General features: G+C 41.9%; 1 protein-coding gene and 1 long non-coding RNA gene across 3 annotated transcripts; one reads left to right on the top strand and one right to left on the bottom strand.

Annotated features, from left to right (window-relative positions):
- Positions 1-505: 505 nt before the first annotated feature.
- Positions 506-19,275, bottom strand: LOC115159220 (beta-1,3-galactosyl-O-glycosyl-glycoprotein beta-1,6-N-acetylglucosaminyltransferase 4). Of its 2 annotated transcripts, none has more exons than XM_029708715.1 (3): positions 19,201-19,275; positions 4,184-4,246; positions 506-4,011 (listed from the first exon to the last, which is right to left on the bottom strand). In XM_029708715.1, the coding sequence occupies exon 3, from the start codon at positions 4,008-4,010 to the stop codon at positions 2,661-2,663; it is 1,350 nt and encodes a 449-aa protein (XP_029564575.1). In that variant the 5' UTR covers position 4,011; positions 4,184-4,246; positions 19,201-19,275; the 3' UTR covers positions 506-2,660. The 2 variants fall into 2 exon arrangements, with proteins under 2 accessions (XP_029564575.1, XP_029564573.1); XM_029708713.1 differs by lacking the exon at positions 19,201-19,275 and adding an exon at positions 6,986-7,366.
- On the top strand, positions 7,247-9,432 carry LOC115159221 (uncharacterized). Its single transcript, XR_003868871.1, has 3 exons — positions 7,247-7,341; positions 8,868-8,980; positions 9,277-9,432. It is a non-coding gene; the product is annotated as an uncharacterized LOC115159221 (long non-coding RNA).
- Positions 19,276-20,091: the final 816 nt, after the last annotated feature.

Genomic DNA, 20,091 nt, shown 5'->3' with positions numbered 1-20,091 from the left:
AAAAAGAACAACGCTTATATGAAATACTTAGGATGCTTAATACGTGACTACAAACAAATAGCTAAAGATAACTTTTTTCCATTATTCAACATGAAAGCAGATCTAATTAAATGGAATAATCTTATCACGCACTGACCTGAGAGAGACGGTTTATTTCTCTAGGTTGTTAGATCAGGGTGTGGCGTGGGCATTCTATGGTTTATATTTCTTTGTGTTTCCCGAGTATGGTTCCTAATCAGAGGCAGCTGTCTATCGTTGTCTCTGATTAGGAATCATACTTAGGCAGCCCTTTTTTCCACCTTTAGGGATCTTGTTTTTGTACAGCTGCCTGTGAGCAGCCCAGAACGTCACGTTTCGTTTTCTTCTGTATTGTTTTTGGTGAGTTTCTTATTTATTAAACATGTGGAACTCTAAGTACGCTGCGCCTTGGTCTACTCCTTTAGACGATCGTGACAAATCTTCTGTTAAATATTACAGGTAGAATAAACATTCCAGATTTGGAAACTCGCTATCCAAGGCTTTTACTTGTGACATATTGCACTAAAGAGGAACAATAACTACATATTGAAGATGGCATGCTCATCCCCAGAAACCTTGTCTATTTTCAATATCTCTCCCTAAAAACAACCTTATAGAACAATCCTTGGATAGCTTTTCAGAATTCATTGATAAATTGGTCCACATGGAACACTAAAGACATAGAAATTGTAAATGACTTGGTAACAGGAAATAAATGTATTTCCATGACAGAATGAAAAAGTAATTTTGGAATATATGCACTTTAAAAATTCAATTTGAAATATTTTGGAAATCCGAGCAACCTTGAGGGAATCTTATTTGAGTCAGGGGAAGACATACAAAACATTGCAGAGAGCATATCCAACTGACAACTCTCTTAGAAATTTTTTTACTATTGGAACCAAGACTTAAAAATAACTGATGTTGGCACAAGATGGAGGGAAAGTTGTAGCATAGCTAACAAAATTACAGTTAACGAAACTACACGCTTAATCCAGTATAAACTAACGTATACAATCATTTTACAAGTTTCAAAATTCACAAATTCTACAGCACAACAGTAGTAGCATGTCATCACGTATAAATGAAATAATGACTCAATAATGCATGCTTTCTGGGAATGCTATAAAGTCTGAAAGACCTTCATGTCTGGACTAATGAACTGATACATACAACTCTCACTTTCTCATTTAAAAACTGAAATGTCTTAAATGAGTATTCAACCTCTTATGTCAAGCTTACATAGGTTCAGGAGTAAAAATGTGCTTAACAAATCACATAATAAGTTGAATGGACTCACTCTGTGTGCAATAATAATGTTTCCCATGATTCATGAATGACTACCGGTACCTAATCTCTGTACCACACAAATACAATTATCTGTAACATCCCTCAGTCGAGCAGTGCATTTCAAACACAGATTCAGCCACAAAGACCAGCTAGGTTTTCCAATGCCTCGCAAAGAAGGGTACCTATTGGTAGATGGGTCAAAATAAAAAAAGAGCTGGCATTGAATATTCATTCAAGCATGGTGAAGTTATTAATTACAAAATGGGTAAATAGTGTACAATCAAGGTGTGCAAAGCTCTTAGAGACTTACCTAGAAAGAGTAACGGCTGTAATTGCTGTCAACGGTGATCCGGACATGTATGACTCGGGTGTGAATACTTATGTACATTTATATTTCTAAAAACATGAATTGATATTATGGGGTATTGTGTGTAGGCCAGTCACACAAAATCTCAATGTAATCTATTTTAAATTCAGGATGTAACACAACAATTTCTGGAAAATGTCAAGGGATGTGAATACTTTCTGAAGTCAGTATACATACTGTAGTCATCATACCCTGGTTTTCACATGCTTTCACCCTGGGAGCCAAGGCTACACCCTGGTTAACCTAATCCATATTACATAAAGGTCAGACTATCACAAACATTCCCCACTTCAAGTCTCAAGTTGCAAAATGAGAGTATAACCCTAACATAGATACCCAAGTGTATCTCATCCAGCATTCCACTATCTCGTCAAGCATTCCACTATCATACATACCATAAAGCACTGTCACATCAATTGAATCTCGGACATGATCAACTCAAAAACAAAAGTCTTTAAAAATACAAAAAGGGTGCTGTCAAAAACAGCATTACAAAAGGTCCATATTCCAACATGAATTAACCCATTAATAATCAATCATCCATTTATTTAACCTTTTCCAGGTATAAGAATATTTTGAAAATAAATACACAGCGCAGAGGATGAGAGGACGAGAGTACTAGAATTAACGATCAATAGGGAATTGTCAATGTAAATAGTAGGTCTTCAGTTCAACAGCTGTTTAGAATCTGTGGAATGTCAGTCCTGGACTCAGAGCTATGTGTGCCACGTTTTCATTGGTCTGTACATTGAGTCTGGAGCAGGATACTTGTTATTTGGCCATAGGCCCAGTTGTACTGCAAGGACTTCTGATTGGTCAACCCCAGGCTAGGGTGGGGGGTTATCAATGGCATCCTGTTCCTTTGTTCTGTTGAGTAAAGCTGAGGACAGGGGAGACTGAACATCTACCTCCCAGCATAACATCTATGATTTGTCCTTCTCAAATAAATACATTATTCTCCCCCTGATTTGCTTTGGAGTTTGTATTATTGAAGAATAACATCAACTGCTAACACAGAGGAGGGAATCTTTTGTTGTGACTTCATAGCCTTGACCAAGAGTCTCTGTTTCTCCTGTAATATATCCTCAAGACATTGGATAAGGACCGGATCAACTTTGTCGTCCACCTTATTAGCGAACCAGCTGCCGTAGTTCAGTAGCCAGCGCAGCTCCCCCGCCCCATAGATACACACACTGCGGACGTGTTTCCCTGTGCATGATGGGTAAAGCGGTCCCTCCAGGTAGTTCCACTTCACCAGCCTGGTCTTGCTCATCAGGTCTGTGATGTCGGCCTGGGCCCGTGACACCTCACCTGGCACACCCGGCACCCGTGTCAGCGTGGCCCAGAAGTGTTCGTCTGGGGAGTAGGTGTCGTTTGACCACACCAGGAAGTCCCTGGCCAGCGCAGACGTGTTCATATAAGTGACGAACTCCCGTGAGAGCACAAAGTACGCGCTGCCGATGAACATCTGTATGCCGTGCGGCGGAGGCCCCTTGGCCTTGTTGGTTTTCACCGGCAGCTGGTGGTACTCGAATGACGCTTTCTGCAGCTCGTGGTGGAAGGAGAAACGCTGCTTCTTGAATTCGCTGGGGCGACTTGTCTCCATCATGTTACCCCCCCGGAGCTTCTTCAGGTCAGCAACCAGCTCTATGTTGGAGCGCAGGGGAAAGTCCTGACCGCACAGGTTGATGACATACCTCCACTTGACCTTTGACCCTATAAGGTCAGACAGGCAGTTGAGGTCAGCATTGAGGCGGCTGATGCTGGCGTACGTCACTGCCTCCAGCTTAGAGGCGATGAAGACGTTGGGCAGACAGCGTGCCAAACCCTCCATGGACTCTCTGAACAGTTCTGATGACTTCAGGTCGTAGTGGATACAGTAGATGTTGTTAGGGGTGTAGACGGCCCTGAGGATCTTCTCCACCATGGAGGCAGACTTGTGGACCACCAGTGAGTAGGCCAGGGGGAAGGCCTGCTCCTCCTCAGACACCTGGACAGCTCCATAACCCCGGGAGCGGAGGTATCGCGGGCAGTTGGAGGTCAGGTTGACCAAGCTTTTGTCCTGCTCTTCCACCACCACCTGTTTTCTGATGACCAGTGACTTCCCCAACTCGGCCGGCTCCATGTCATAGATGGCGTTGCAGTCAATGTTGTAGCGATGGAGCAGCTCGACATCATTGTAGCCTGCGGTAGACCCATAGGTTGCAATAGTAATGCTGTATTTAACAGTGAACTTTAGGAAGGGCCACAGGAAGGCACAGATCACCAGCAGCAATGATAAAAAAGAAATGATCCTCTTCTGCAGTCTGCTTGGAAAAGCAAATCTTATTTTCATTCTGTGGTGATACAAAAGAACAATAATCAGAAAAAAAAGAAACAAGTCCGTTCACGCATGCAATCATGCAAAAAAAAGTACAATATGTTTGATAACCGTGCTCAGCTAGTTATTTGTTCTATTGCTTAGACTACTTAAAAGTTAAATATATAATCCTGTAAAAAAAAAATCACCTCGCTCAGGAAATGGTGTGGAGGTCTCGTAACGTCCTGAAAAGATTGTTCTAAAACCAGAGCCTGGAGAGTTAAAATGTACAGTAAGGTCATAAATTATTGGCACACTTGATAAAGATGAGAAAAAAGACTGTATAAACTGTATCAATAATACAAATACTGAGCTATATTGTATGCAAACAAATAGATTTTGTTAACAAGTAATACAAAAAGAAATCTCAAAGAGATAGCGGTAACGATTATTGGCATCCCTGTTTTCAATACTCCAGCACCCTCCTCTTTAAAGGGTAACAACACTGAGACTTTTTCTGAAACGTTTTATGAGATTGAATGGCACATTGAAAGGGATCTTCCCAACAAACAGGGACATCCTAAGGACAATGTTCCCATTAGGTCCCTTTAAGGGTTATCCCACTGGCATTCTGAGAACATTCTAGGAACAATAGAACATGACGTTAAACTCTGGACCATAAGAGGACGTTCAGTACAGGTCCTGGTTTGGTCGCAGTATAACGTTATAATAAGATATTTGATGTGCTTTAGGGAACGTTCAGAAAAGATTCCTATTATTTGGTTCTGAAAGGAAGTTATCCATGGGACATTCAATGACCACAAGGGGTACCTCATACCTACTGAAAATCATTGATTTAATTGACTTATTTCAGCAATTTGAGTTTGGGTTTTCAGAATAGTTGCCTAATGTTGGTGGGGCATATTATTCTGATGTAATATTACTCCTGAATCACTACAATACACTATATATACAAAAGTATGTGGACCACCCTTTAAATTTGTGGATTTGGCTATTTCAGCCACACCCGTTGCCTACAGGTGTATAAAATCGAGCACACAGCCATGCAATCGCCATAGACAAATATTGGCAGAAGAATGGCCTTACTGAAGAGCTTAGTCACTATCAACGTGGCACCATCATAGGATGCCACCTTTCCAACAAGTCAGTTCATAAAATTTCTGCCCTGCTAGAGCTGACCCGGTCAACTGTGCTGTTATTGTGAAGTGGAAACGTCTAGGAGCAACAACGGCTCAGCTGTGAAGTGGTAGGCAACACAAGCTCACAGAACGGGACCGCCTAATGCTGAAGCACGTAGAGCGTAAAAGATTGTCTGTCCTCGGTTGCAACACTCACAAGTTCCAAATTGCCTCTGGAAGCAACTTCAGCACAATAACTGTTTGTTGGGAGTTTCATGAAATGGGTTTCCATGGCCGAGCAGCCGCACACAAGCCTGAGATCATCATGTGGATTCAGGAGCAGTGGAAACGCATTCTCTGGAATGAGGAACTGTAAAGTTTGGTGGAGGAGGAATAATGGTCTGGGGCTGTTTTTCATGGTTCGGGCTAGGCCCCTTAGTTCCAGTGAAGGGAACAGCATACAATGATATTCTAGACATTTTGTGCTTCCAACTTTGTGGCAAAAGTTTGGGAGGGCCGTTTCCTGTTTCAGCATGACAATGCCCCAGTGCACAAAGCAAGATCCATATGTAACAGTGTAGGTTCCGTCCCTCTCTTCACCCCAACCCGGGCTCGAACCAGGAACCCTTGCACACATCAACAACTGACACCCACCGAAGCATCGTTACCCATCGCGCCACAAGAGCCACGGCCCTTGCAACGCAAGGGGAAACACTACTTCAAGTCTCAGAGCAAGTGACGTCACTGATTTGAAATGCTATTAGCGCGCACCACCGCTAACTAACTAGCCATTTCACATCGGTTACACATACAGAAATGGTTTGTCGAGATCGGTGTGGCTGGCCAGCACAGAGACCTGACCTCAACCCCCCCCCGAACACCTTTGGGATGAATTGGAACTCCAATTGAGCCAGGCCTAATCGCCCAATATCAGTGCCGACCTCACCGATCCTCTTGTGGATGAATGGATGCAAGTCCCCGCAGCAATATTCCAACATCTAGTGGAAAGCCTTCCCAGATGAGTGGCAGCAAAGGGGGAACCAACTCCATACGCAGTGGTGTAAATTACTTAAGTAAAAATACTTTAAAGTACTTCTTAAGTAGGTTTTGGGGGTTTCTGTACTTTACTATTCATATTTTTTACAACTTTTACTTCACTACATTCCTAAAGAAAGTCATTAACTTTTTACTCCATACATTTTCCCTGACACCCAAAAGTACTCGTTACATTTTGAAGGCTTAGCAGGACAGGAAAAGGGTCAAGGGATCTGGCAGACTCACTAAACACACATGCTTCGTTTGTAAATTATGTCGGAGTGTTGGTGTGTCCCTTGCTTTCCGTAAATAAAAACATATATTTAACAAATGGCGCCATCTTGTTTGATTAATATGAGGAATTAAAAATTATTTGTACTTTCACTTTTGATACTTAAGTATATTTGAGCAATTCCATTTTACTTTAGATTTTTAAGTATATTTCAAAACAAGTACTTTTAAAAATTTTCTCACGTAGTATTTTACTAGGTTACTTTCACTTTTACGTGAGACATTTTCTATTAATAAGGCATCTTTACGCAAGTATGACGATTGGGTAATTTTCCATCACTGTCCATATTAACGGCCATTCCTTGATGCTAAATACAGTTTATTGAATTGAGTTTGAGAAAGAAGTAACATGTGAAGACAACAGTGTTCAGTTGACTGTGACTTCCTAGCAATGACTCGAATTTTCTGAAATAAAAGATTTCTCATGTTGAATGTTCTGAAGAAGAATGAATCACTGAATGTGCTCTACATTTCAAGCTCTGATTAAAAAAAAACTATAAAGTCATGTCATTGTGAATTACAAGATTCCACGTTTTTTCTTCTTACTTTTCTCTTTGCATACCGGTATAATTTACATATTTGCCTCCGTACAATCCCATTCCGATTAGTAAACTTTTCGTCAATCTCTCGAAAGTGTTATTCCACAATCAGATTGTTGTTCGCTGCATGGTAAACTCCTTTGCAGAGCTCCGTATGTCTTCGGTTAAGTCCCATCATGTTAAAATGATCCGCTATCGTTATGCTTGGACTCTGACAGCGCGCACGGGGTGACTTTTCCTATTCACTGCAGCAATGAAGAGAGAAAGAGGTGTTGAAGTACCAAACGAGTTGAGACCCAGTGAAGTTAGATCCACTCCCTCTCGCTAAGATTGCGTCCCCTTTTGAGGAACATAGTTTTGTAAGTGAGTACATCACAATTTACTGGAGGATTGGGTATGGGTTACTAATATGCCCACTTTTGCCAATGAGGCACAATTTCCCAGAAACAACACTTTGTGGTCCGTCGCCAACTGCTATGTGGACAATGTTGTCAAGTCCGCATATGGGTGCAATGCACGCACATTTGGCTCAGCAAATAGGAGTGAAAATGGGCTTCCATAAAGTTGGTGTAAACTTCCAATGCATTTCAACAATATTGCCAGATGGCCAGGAATGTTTGTGAGTCCGTTAGCTAATTAGATAGCTGGTACTAGCTAGCTAGTAACTACTTTTGGTTATATAACATTATTTGAGGATGCTAGTGAGCCAGGCTAGCAATGAAATCACAGATGAAAGTGGAATGATACTGTAGCCAGCTAAATACATCAACTAACGCGTAATGTGATGTAGCATGTCAGATGAAGATGTGCGGGCCTACCGAGTGGCGCAGCGGTCTAAGGCACTGTGGCTTGAGGCGTCACTACAGACCCGAGTTCGATCCCAGGCTGAGTCACAGCCGGCCGTGCCCGGGAGACCCATGAAGAGGCGCACAATTGGCCTAGCGTTGTCCAGGTTAGGAGAGGGTTTGGCCTGCCGTGATTACCTTTGTCTCATCGCCTTCTAGCGACTCCTTGTGGCGGGCCGGGCACTTGCAAGCTGACTTCGATCACCACCTGGACGGTGTTTCCTCTGACACATTGGTGCAGCTGGCTTCCGGGTTAAGCGAGCAGTGAATCAAAAAGCTGTGCGGCTTGGTAGGGTTGTGTTTCGGAGGACGCATGGCTCTCGACCTTCGTCTCTCCCGAGTTCATAGATAAGTTGCAGCAATGGGATAAGACTGTATCTACAAATTGGGGAGAAAAGGGGGTAAAAGTACAAAGAAGATATGAAGATGCACATAGCTCACGTTGTCTAGCTACCTTGCTAACTGTAGCCTATTTGCATTTAGGGTCAGTACAGTGCAGGCATTGGATACCAGCTTGCCAACTAATCAGGATGTAGCCAGCTTCCTTTCAACAACGTTTCAACTCGAACTGGCTAGATAGCCAACTAATTTAAACTCGGACAAAGATATTGACAGCTAACACGGATTTGCAAGTTAGGTGGCTGACTACCCACTGGGCACAGACATCCACTCAACGTCGATTCCATGTTTGTTCAACCAGTGTGCGCCTAGTGGGTAGCTAGCATTCGGGGCTTCGCCTGCTAAGCCAAAACAACATGCCTGTTCTCATAAAAGTTTAAAGCATATTTTCTAGGGAAAAAATAAATCAAGGATGGCACTTGTCTACTACAAATAGCAAATAACAAAACGTGTCAGCAAGCATTCAGCAACGTACACAGCTAGTTGCATAGTAACGGTGTTAGTGTCACCGGCCTGAATCTATTCTGTAGTTATAGTCCCTCTATTAGCATAACAATTACTTCCAAATTAGAGAAAGTTATTTTTGTCGTTATATGTTTACTGAGTGATATTGTATATCCAAACCTGGTGGATTTTGTTGTTCAGCGCAGCGTTGTGGGAACCCCTCAACCATATCAGGAGCTGTTCCAGAAGGCTGAGGTTGAGGCAGTGGCCAGACACCAGTCCCACTTCAGAGTAATGGAGGACACTTGAATCGGGTTGGTCACATTTGATCTGGTCAATTGTCAAAATACTATCTGTCCTGGAATTCACCCAACTACCATTGATAATGTAATCAGTGCTGTGTGTATCTTGTATGTTGTAAGAATAGGCCCCTTTCCACTGTGCCAATGGGCCCCAGTCAGGGCCCCAGTCAGTGCCATGCTGGCACATGTCCTATGTGAATTAGCAGTGAATCAGGATCTTTGATTGGCTATGCTCAACTGTGTATTTAATGTTGGCTTCCATGACTGTATTTTGTATCAGTATTTCTCTCCCTCCCTCTGTGATATAGGAGCTGGGTCGAATATGGGAGACGAAGTCGGGCCCCTTCATGACCAGTATCTGTGTTGCGGGGCCTGGAGCTGATCTACACTGCCATGCCCATCAGGCATTGGCAAACACCTCAGAAGCAGTGGTGTAAAGTACATAAAGGAAAACTACACACAAAAAATATATTTTGGTATTTGTTTCATTAGTCCATTGTTGACATAGTCCCAAAATGTTTTGCTTGTCAGCAAATCAAGTTTTCAAGATATGTATGCAGAAATCATCCCAGTATGATTAATTTTGCATCATATTAAGCTGCAATTTGCATCATATGATGCGAAATGCATCATACGGGGATGATTTCTGTATTTTGAAAGCTAGGTGCATCCAGTTTCCTTTGATCATCCTTGAGATGTCACTACAACTTGATTGGACTTCACCTGTGACCAATTAAATTGTTTGCACATGATTTTGAAAGAAACACACCTGTCTATATAAGGTTCCACAGTTGACATAGCATTTCAGAAGAAGAAGTTATGTAATTGTTGGAAGAAGGGGAAGCGGTTGAGACTGAAAAATGGCCAGAAACAAAGACTTTCTTCTGAAACTCATCAGTCTATACTTGTTCTGAGAAATGAAGGCTATTCCATGCGAGAAATTGCCAAGAAACTGAAGATCTCGTACAACACTGTGTACTACTCCCGTCATAGAACAGCGCAAACTGGCTCTAACCGGAATATAAAGAGGAGTGGGAGGCCCAGGTGCACAACTGAGAAAGGACAGGTACATTAGAGTATCTAGTTTGAGAAACAGACGCCTCACAAGTCCTCAACTGGCAGCTTCATTAAATAGTACCTGCACAACACCATTCTCAATGTCAACAGTGAAGAGGCGACTCTGGTATACTGGCCTTCCAGGCAGAGTTCCTCTGTCCAGTGTCTGTGTTCTTTTTCCCCATATTAATCTTTTCTTTTTATTGGCCAGTCTGAGATATGGCTTTTTCTTTGCAACTCTGTCTAGAAGGCCAGCATCCCACAAATGCTGATGCTCCAGATACTCAACTAGTCTAAATAAGGCCAGTTGTATTACTTCTTTAATCAGAACACAAGTTTTCAGCTGTGCTAACATAATTACAAAAGGGTTTTCTAATGATCAATTAGCCTTTAAAAATGATAAACTTGGATTAGTTAACAACATGCCATTGGAACACAGGAGTGATGGTTGCTGATAATGGGCCTCTGTACGCCTATGTAGATATTCCATTAAAAAAAATAATTGGCCGTTTCCAGCTACAAAAGTAATTTACAACATTAACAATGTCTATACAGTATTTCTGATCCATTTTATTGGACCAAAAAAATTGCTTTTCTTTCAAAAACAAGGACATTTAAGTGACCCCAAACTTTTGAAAGGTAGTGTATTTACGGTATTCAATTCAAAGCTCAGCCTTCAGAAAGTATTCATACTCCCTGACTTACTCCACATTTTGTTAGGTTACAGCCTGAATTCAAAATGGATTGAATAGTTTTTTCTCACCCATCTACACACAATAATGACAAAGTTAAAACATGTTTTTAGAAATGTTTGCAAATGCATTGAAAATTAAATACAGAAATATCTCATTTACATAAGTATTCACACCCCTTCGCTATGACACTCCAATTTGAGCTCATGTGCATCCATTTACCTTTGATCATCCTTGAGATGTCTCTACAACTTGGAGTCCACCTGTGACCAATTAAATTGTTTGGACATGATTTTAATAGAAACACACTGGTCTAAGGACCCACAGTTGACAGTGCATTTCAGTAGAAGAAGAAGTTATGTAATCGTTGGAAGAATGGGAAAGGGTTGAGATAGCGGAAGTGTTGTTTGAAACAAAGCGTGTCAAGTATAGTTAGTGATAAAGTGGATAACAGTAAAGTCCAAGAAGGGAACAAAAAGAGCTAAAATTGTTGTGGAAAATGAGTGATGAATCGTTGGTTGTTTGAGTACGTTTTTTGGATAAGGATGCTCATTTGGGAAACCCTTTTCAAATCACAAGGATGGTAAAGGCAGCGCTGGTTAAAGTTGATGCAGTCAAAGTAACCAGGAATGGTATGGTGTTGATATTGTGTCTTTCTAAAAAGCATGACGTGGACTGCTTTGATTTTCAGAGCAGGGAACCGGTTAAAGGTGTTCTCTCTGGAGTCCCATTGGACATTGATAATCAATATCTTAGGCCAAAAATTCCAGGATGTAGTTCATGCACGTCGCTTGACCTGTATCTACACTGAACAAACATGAACACAATATACAAAGTGTTGGTCCCATGTGTCATGAGCTGAAATAAAAGATCCCAGAAATGTTCCATACACACAAAAAGTTCAAATTTTTGCTCAAATCTGGTGCACAAATTTGATTACATGTGTTAGTGAGCATTTCTCCTTTGCCAAGATAATCCATCCACCTGGCGGTGTGACATATCAAGAAGCTGATTAAACAGCGTGATCATTACACAGGTGCACCTTGTGCTGGGGACAATGAAAGGCCACTCTAAAATGTGCAATTTTGTCCAACACAATGCCACATATATCTCAAGTTTTGAGGGAGTGTGCAATTGGCATGCTGACTGCAGGAATGTCCACCAGAGCTGTTGCCAGAGAATTTAATGTTCATTTCTCTACCATAAGCCAAGGCTTTGAGATTTTAGAGAATTTGGCAGTACATCCAACAGGCCTCACAACCACAGACCACATGTAACCATGGCAGACTGTGTTTAGCATTGTGTTGGCGAGCGGGTTGCTGATGTCAACATTGTGAACAGAGTGTCCCATGGTGGGGGTGGGGTTATGGTATGGACAGGCATAAGCTACGGACAACGAACACAACTGCATTTTACCCTTGTAGTGCCATTCATCCGCCACCATCACCTCATGTTTCAGAATGATAATGAACAGCCCCATGTCGCAAGGATCTGTACACAATTCCCAGAAGCTGAAAATGTCCCAGTTCTTTCATGGCCTGTATACTCACCAGACATGTCACCCATTGAGCATGTTTGGGATGCTCTGGATCTACGTGTACAAAAGCGTGTTCCAGTTCCCGCCAATATCCAGCAACTTCACACAGCCATTGAAGAGGAGTGGGACAACTTTCCGCTAGACACAATCAACAGCCTGATCAACTCTATGCGAAGGAGATGTGTCGCGCTGCATGAGGCAAATGGTATTCACACCAGATACTGGCTGGTTTTCTGATCCACACCCCTACTTTTTTAAGGTATCTGTGACCAACAGATGCATATCTGTATCCCCAGTCATGTGAAATCCATAGATTAGGGCCTCATTTATTTATTTCAATTGACAGATTTCCTTATATGAACTGTACTCAGTGAAATCTTTGAAATTGTTGCATATTGCATTTATATTTTTGTTCAGTCTAGAATGGGAAAAAGGTGCAAAGTTTATCTATATTATTGATGTTTGATTAAGTGTATCTACCAACCTATGTAAAGCTGGGATATATTAGATTCGTCGTGAGAATGTTTGTGCAAAACCCGATGCAATACAAGAAGTGTACAAATTTTGCACCGGTGTCAAGTGATTGCAGACGGAAGGAATAGGTTATTGAAGTCTCTGAATGTAACAGTTGCCACTGTGGTTGGGACCATATTCCAGAATTGACTGAGTGCCCTGTTAGGAGCAGAAGGTAGCCTAGTGGTTAAAGTGTTGGGCCAGTAACCGAAAGGTTGCTTGATCAAATTCCCAAGCTGCCAAGATAAAAATCTGTTGTTCTGCCACTAGGCTGTTATTGGAAATAAGAAATTGTTTCTAACTGACTTGCCTAGTTAAATAAAGGTTCAATAGGGTGAAAGAGGTTGAGGTGTCAAGGATCGGGGCTATACAGCAAATATCCTATGTGAAGGGGTAAGAGGCCACAGTGCTGAAGGAGATATGGTGAGGTATACATCACAACCAGTTGCAAATGTTATACGTCAATCAAGTGATCTGGATACACTTATTGTGAAGCTGGATTTTGTAGACTTTATAGCCACAGTTATTCATTGTACTGTCCAAGAAGTCCAAGAATCTGGACATCAATATATCTGCAGCCGAGAATTTTTTGGGCCTCCAAGACATCATGGCAGGAGCACTGCAAGGACTACTGTCACCAGAAAATTTTTCGCCCTCACAGGATCCTTCTGAGCCTGTGTAGGGACCTGATTAGAATGTTGTTAGAAAAGTAGGCTGATTTAGTTTATTTAAATGTCGTTATTGATAGTTTGTATGGATATACAGTACCAGTCAAAAGTTTGGACACCTACTCAGTCAAGGATTTTTCTTTATGTTTACAATTTTCTACATTGTAGAATAATAGTGAAGACATCAAAACTATGAAATAACACATATGGTATCACATAGTAACCAAAAAAGTGTTGAACAAATCAAAATATATTTTCTGTTTGAGATTCTTCAAAGTAGCCACCCTTTGCCTTGACGACAGCTTGGCACACTCTCGGCATTCTCTCAACCAGCTTCATGAGGTTTAAGGAATGCATTTCAATTAACAGGGGTGCCTTGTTAAAAGTTAATTTGTGGAATTTCTTTCCTTAATGCTTTTGAGCCAATCAGTTGTGTTGTGACAAGGTAGGGGTGGTATACAGAAGATAACCATATTTGGTAAAAGTCAATATTATGGCAAGAACAGCTCAAATAAGCAAATAGAAATGAAAGTCCATCACTACTTTAAGACATGAAGGTCAGTCAATCCGGAAAATGTCAAGAACTTGTCAAGAATGTCAAGTGCAGTCGCAAAAACCATCAAGTGCTATGATGAAATTGGCTCTCATGAGGACCGCCACCGGAAAGGAAGACCCAGAGTTACCTATGTTGCAGAAGATAAGTTCATTAGAGTTAACTGCACCTCAGATTGCAGCTCAAATACATGCTTCATGTAGTTCAAGTAACAGACACATCTCAACTGTTCAGAGGAGACGTGAATCAGGCCTTCATGGTCGAATTGCTACAAAGAAGGATACCAACAATAATAAGGAGACGACTTGCTTGGGCCCAGAAACACCAGCAACGGACATTAGACCGGTGGAAATCTGTCCTTTGGTCTGATGAGTCCAAATTCCAGATTTCTGGTTCCAACCGCCGTGTCTTTGTGAGACGTAGAGTAAGTGAATGGATGATCTCTGCATGTGTGGTTTCCACCATGAAGCATGGAGGAGGAGGTGTGATTGTATGGGCTGCGTTGCTGGTGACACTGCCTGTGATTTATTTAGAATTCAAGACACTCTTAACCAGCAAGGCTACCACAGCATTCTGTAGCGATTCGCCATGCCATCTGGTTTGCGCTAGTTTGACTATCATTTGTTTTTCAACAGGACAATGACCCAAAACACACCTCCAAGCTGTGTAAGGGCTATTTGACCAGGGAGGAGAGTGATGGAGTGCTGGTGTGCGTCATATCACCTGACCTCAACCCAATTGAGATGGTTTGGAATGTGTTGGACCGCAGAGTGAAGGAAAAGCAGCCAACAAGTGCTCAGCATATGTGGGAACTCCTTCAAACCTGTTGGAAAAGCATTCCAGGTGAAGCTGGTTGAGAGAATGCCAGGAGTGTGCAAAGCTGTCATCAAGGCAAAGGGTGGCCACTTTCAAGAATCTAATTATATTTTGATTTGCTTACTACATGATTCCATATGTGTTATTTCATAGTTTATGTCTTCACTATTATTCTACAATGTAGAAAAGAGTAAAAATAAAGAAATACCCTTGAATGAGTAGGTGTGTCCAAACTTTTGACTGATGCTATACTTTTGTATATATAGTGTCCCCACCTTGAAGCATGATGGTGGCCGCATCATGCTATGGGGATGCTTTTCAGTGGTAGGGACTGGGAGACTGGTAAGTATAGAAGGAATAATGAATGGAGCCAAATACAGGCAAATCCTTGATGAGAATCTGCTTCAGAGTGCAAACAACCTCAGACTGGGCCTAAGATTTACATTCAAACAGGACAATGACTCCAAGCATACAGCCAAAACAACGCTGGAATGGCTTCAGAACAAGAATGTGAAGGACCTTGAGTGGCTGAGCCAAAGCCCAGACTTGGATCCCATTGAAAATCTGTGGAAAGACGAAAATTGTTGTTCACTGCTGCTCCCCATCAAATTTACTAGAGCTTGAGGAAAATCTGCAAGGAAGAATCTGAGAAAATCCCCAAATCCAGATGTGAAATGCTAATACAGACATACCCAAGACGACTCAAAGCTGTAATCGCCACCGAACGTGCTTCTACAATGTATTGACTCAGGGGTGTGAATACTTATGTAAATTTGTTATTTCTGTATTTAATTTTCAATAAATTAGCAAACATTTCTAAAAACATGTTTTGTCTTCGTCAGTATGGGATATTCTATGTAGATGGATGAGATTTGTTTGTATTTATTCAGGCTGTAACAACAAAATGTGTAATAAGTCAAGGGGTATAAATACTTTCTGAAGGCCCTGTAACTATTGCTGTACACAACTTCTATGTCCATACTGTCTATACACACCAGTATATACATTTTTATATATTGCTCATTCAGATATTTCTTAATTTCTTTATTTTGGGGGGGGGGGGGGATATGTGTGTGTATTGTTAGGTATTACTGCACTGGTTGAGCTAGACCTAGAAACATAAGCATTTCCCTGCACCTGCGATAGCATCTGCAAAATATGTGTACGTGACCAACAATACGATTTGATTTAAAGACGGCACTTCAACAAGCCTATTTCACACCATAGCCTGCTGAATTTCTAAGATAACTTTCATTTCATTTTGATTTATGCACCAATTAAAATGTGGCACTGACTCGCCCATGGCTTGATGTTTCAGCATTGTCTCAATGAAGAGTTTGGTGTTCACCTAGCCACATGCACTTACAAGCCTGCTAGAGTTAGCAGCAGGCGGACGAGCAATATCCACCATCGTAGTACGGAAGAAGCCTGAGCTGGAATGAGAAGCTAACTGAAGCTGACTAGTTTTCGAAATCCCTGAGTAGATCTAGCTTTAATAGAAGTATACCCCACAGAGCTTACCCATGATGTTCCATAATGATTGAAATCAATAAGTCCTCGTTTTACTCAAAGTATGGTATATTTGGGCTTGAAGTAGTTAATTCAAAGTGGGGACTTTTTCTGTATTTCAGTTTTATTTTGAATGGTACCACCCACCAGCATGGCATTGTTTACTAAAACTCCCTGAAGTACATGTCCACGCCCTGCTAAAATCAAATTAACATAAAAAAAGTCCACATAAATAATCTGTCAGTTTAAGCTAGTGTGCAACATCTGCAGTGAAAGGTAACAGAGCTAGAGCGGTATTTATCAGACCATGAGACATCCTGAAAATCGGTCTTCTAACATAATCGTCTGTAGCGTCCGAACGATTTGGCCTACAAAACGGTTTGACCGACCACTCCAAAGATGAGACTCACGAACACGATGATGTTCTCCGTTTTACTCTACGATCCCCACAAGCATCTTGGGACTCATCTGAAGTTGGTACAGCCGATCTGCCAACTTCTGTGGCATCCGAACTGTTTGGGCAACACACTAAGGTGTACACTGTGGAAAGATGAGACTCTCACGAACATTGTTCTGCTCTAGGACACCCACAGGCCTCACAAGACTTGTATGAAGGTCCCCCTGTACCAGTTGAAAACAATGAATGGATGGAAGTATGGTATGTTGTATGGAGACTTTAGTGACCAAAAAAGGGGTTGAATACATGTAAAAAAAAAAAATCTATACAAAAGAAAAACTATTTTTTTATACTTCAAGGGGTCTTAAAATTCCAAATAAAATAGGAAAATTATTAGTAGAACCAACTGGCTTAGACTGTTAAGGGACAAAAATAAAGGGTTAAATATAAAAATAAAAAATCTTTCTTAAATCTCTCAAACTCAGCAAAAAAAGAAACGTCCTCTCGCTGTCAACTGCGTTTATGTTCAGCAAACTTAAAATGTATAAATATTTGTATGAACATAACAAGATTCAACAACTGAGACATGAACTGAACAAGTTCCACAGACATGCGACTAACAGAAATGGAATAATGTGTCCCTGAACAAAGGGGGGGTCAAAATCAAAAGTAACAGTCAGTATCGTGTGTGGCCACCAGCTGCATTAAGTACTGCAGTGCATCATCTCCTCATGGACTGCACCAGATTTGCCAGTTCTTACTGTGAGATGTTACCCCACTCTTCCACCAAGGTACCTGCAAGTCCCCGGACATTTCAGGGGGGAATGGCCCTAGCCCTTACCCTCTGATCCAACAGGTCCCAGACGTGCTCAATGGGATTGAGATCCAGGCTCTTCACTGGCCATGGCAGAACACGGACATTCCGGTCTTGCAGGAAATCACACAGAGAATGAGCAGTATGGCTGGTGGCATTGTTATGCTGGAGGGACATGTCAGGATGAGCCTGCAGGAAGGGTACCACATGAGGGAGGAGGATGTCTTCCCTGTAACACACAGCGTTGAGATTGCCTGCAATGACAACAAGCTCAGTCCGATGATGCTGTGACACACCGCCCCACCCCATGACGGACCCTCCACCTCCAAATCGATCCCGCTCCAGAGTACAGACCTCGGTGTAACGCTCATTCTTTCGACGATAAACGCGAATCCGACCATCACCACTGGTGAGACAAAACCGCGACTCGTCAGTGAAGAGCACTTTTTGCCAGTCCTGTCTGGTCCAGCGACGGTGGGTTTGTGCCCATAGGCGACGTGGTTGCAGGTGATGTCTGGTGAGGACCTGCCTTACAACAGGCCTACAAGCCCTCAGTCCAGCCTCTCTCAGCCTATTGCGGACAGTCTGAGCATTGGAGGGATTGTGCATTCCTGGTGTAACTCGGGCAGTTGTTGTTGCCATCCTGTACCTGTCCCGCAGTTGTGATGTTCGGATGTACCGATCCTGTGCAGGTGTTGTTACACATGGTCTGCCACTGCGAGGATGATCAGCTGTCCATCCTGTCTCCCTGTAGCACTGTCTTAGGCGTCTCACAGTACGGACATTGCAAGGTATTGCCCTGGCCACATCTGCAGTCCTCCCACTTCCTTGCAACATGCCTAAGGCAAGTTCACGCAGATGAGCAGGGACCCTGAGCAGCTTTCTTTTGATGTTTTTCCAGAGTCAGTAGAAAGGCCTCTTTAGTGTCTTAAGTTGTCTTAACTGTGACCTTAATTGCTTACTGTCTGTAAGCTGTTAGTGTCTTAACGACTGTTCCACAAGTGCATGTTTATTAATTGTTTGTGGTTCATTGAACAAGCATGGGAAACAGTGTTTAAAACCTTTACAATGAAGATCTGAAGTTATTTGGATTTTTACGAATTAAAGACAGGGTCCTGAAAAAGGGACATTTCTTTTTTTGTTGAGTTTCTATAGTTCAGAACCAACTTCTTTTAGATTTTTTTTTTGTTTTTTTGGGGGGGGGGGGGGGGGAGACTATTTTGTAGTGAATATGTCATAATAACAATAAGTCCAAATATTTTTGAGATACTTCAAGTGGTCAAAAGCAAATGGTAAAATTATCCTTAGTATGACCTTTAAACAATTCCATGTAGCCAAGAAGAACTCCCCCCACCCGGCTTAGACAAGGCTTATGGGTTAATCAGAAACACTTGCAAAGTTCTTCCTCTTCGTGAGGCACGACTGAGCTGAGTCAAACAGCTTTTTGGGGTGCAAAATTATTTTGCACCTCCACTTTACCAGAAAATGTACATCATTTGTCAATTTTCACTTATTTTTTAGCTAGTCTGTAGTCAAAAGAATTGGACAATTTTATCAATGGTAGGCCTATATTTGCATGATATGTTACAACCTTGCTCAAGATTGTAACAATGGCAAAACACACTGAGTAAAGGAATAACAAAACTAATTCATTCCATAAGTAAAGTTAACACTCACAACAATAATCAGATGAGGCATGAAGGTCAGTAAATTAGGTGTCAACTACCAAAACCACAACAAAACAACCAAAAGTATGCACGGGGAGAGGAATCTCTTGCTGAATGGGGATTCAGTGGCTTTATGCCACAGCTGAGCTGTCACAGGTGTGCCCCATCAGCACTGATGACCCTCCCAGCTCCGCCCACCTCTCCTACTCCGCCCACCAATCTCCTGCAGGAAGTAAGCACAGCAAAACCCAGTAGACAGAGCAGGAAGGGGCCGTCATAGATATGACTGCATTTTGCAACCCTGCTCTCCCGGTCACCCCAAGATGACTTGTTTTGACCATTAGCCTTCCCTGTAGCTCAGTTGGTAGAGCATGGTGTTCGCAACGCCAGGGTTGTGGGTTCGATTCCCACGGGTGGCCAGCACAGAAAAAAAAATGTATGAAATTGTATGAAATGTATGCATTCACTACTGTAAGTCGCTCTGGATAAGAGCGTCTGCTAAATGACTAAAAATGTTTAAAAAATATATATATATATATTTCTTCGCTGCTTTGATCGGTGTGTGCAGCTAGAAACCAGAAGTGTCTATCCTATAATGAGCAAGCAAAAGAAAATTCAAGGAACTTTTTGTTGTTATATTGGTGTTTCGTGTCTGATGCACTCAGGGTATTGTTACGTCATCTGCGACGTGCATCATGAAAAAATTCATTGTAGCCTATCATTTCACTTCCCCTGTGAGAACCATGAGCACTGGCTGACTTGGCTCCTGTAAATACTACAGTATTATCTGGGGGGAAAAGACTGTAGTAAATACTACAGTAATGTCCCCAAAAATACGACACTTTTTAAACTATAGTAAATACTACAGTATTTAATATGCATACACCCTGCCCATTCCCCC

The sequence above is a fragment of the Salmo trutta genome, chromosome 23 (genome assembly GCF_901001165.1).
Source record: "Salmo trutta chromosome 23, fSalTru1.1, whole genome shotgun sequence".
In the NCBI taxonomy this organism is placed as follows: domain Eukaryota; kingdom Metazoa; phylum Chordata; class Actinopteri; order Salmoniformes; family Salmonidae; genus Salmo; species Salmo trutta.
This window is presented reverse-complemented; position numbering and strand designations above follow the sequence as displayed.

What these genes read in the sequence shown, in the direction of transcription:
- LOC115159220 (XM_029708715.1), bottom strand. Translation starts at nt 4,010, where the DNA reads ATGAAAATAAGATTTGCTTTTCCAAGCAGACTGCAGAAGAGGATCATT.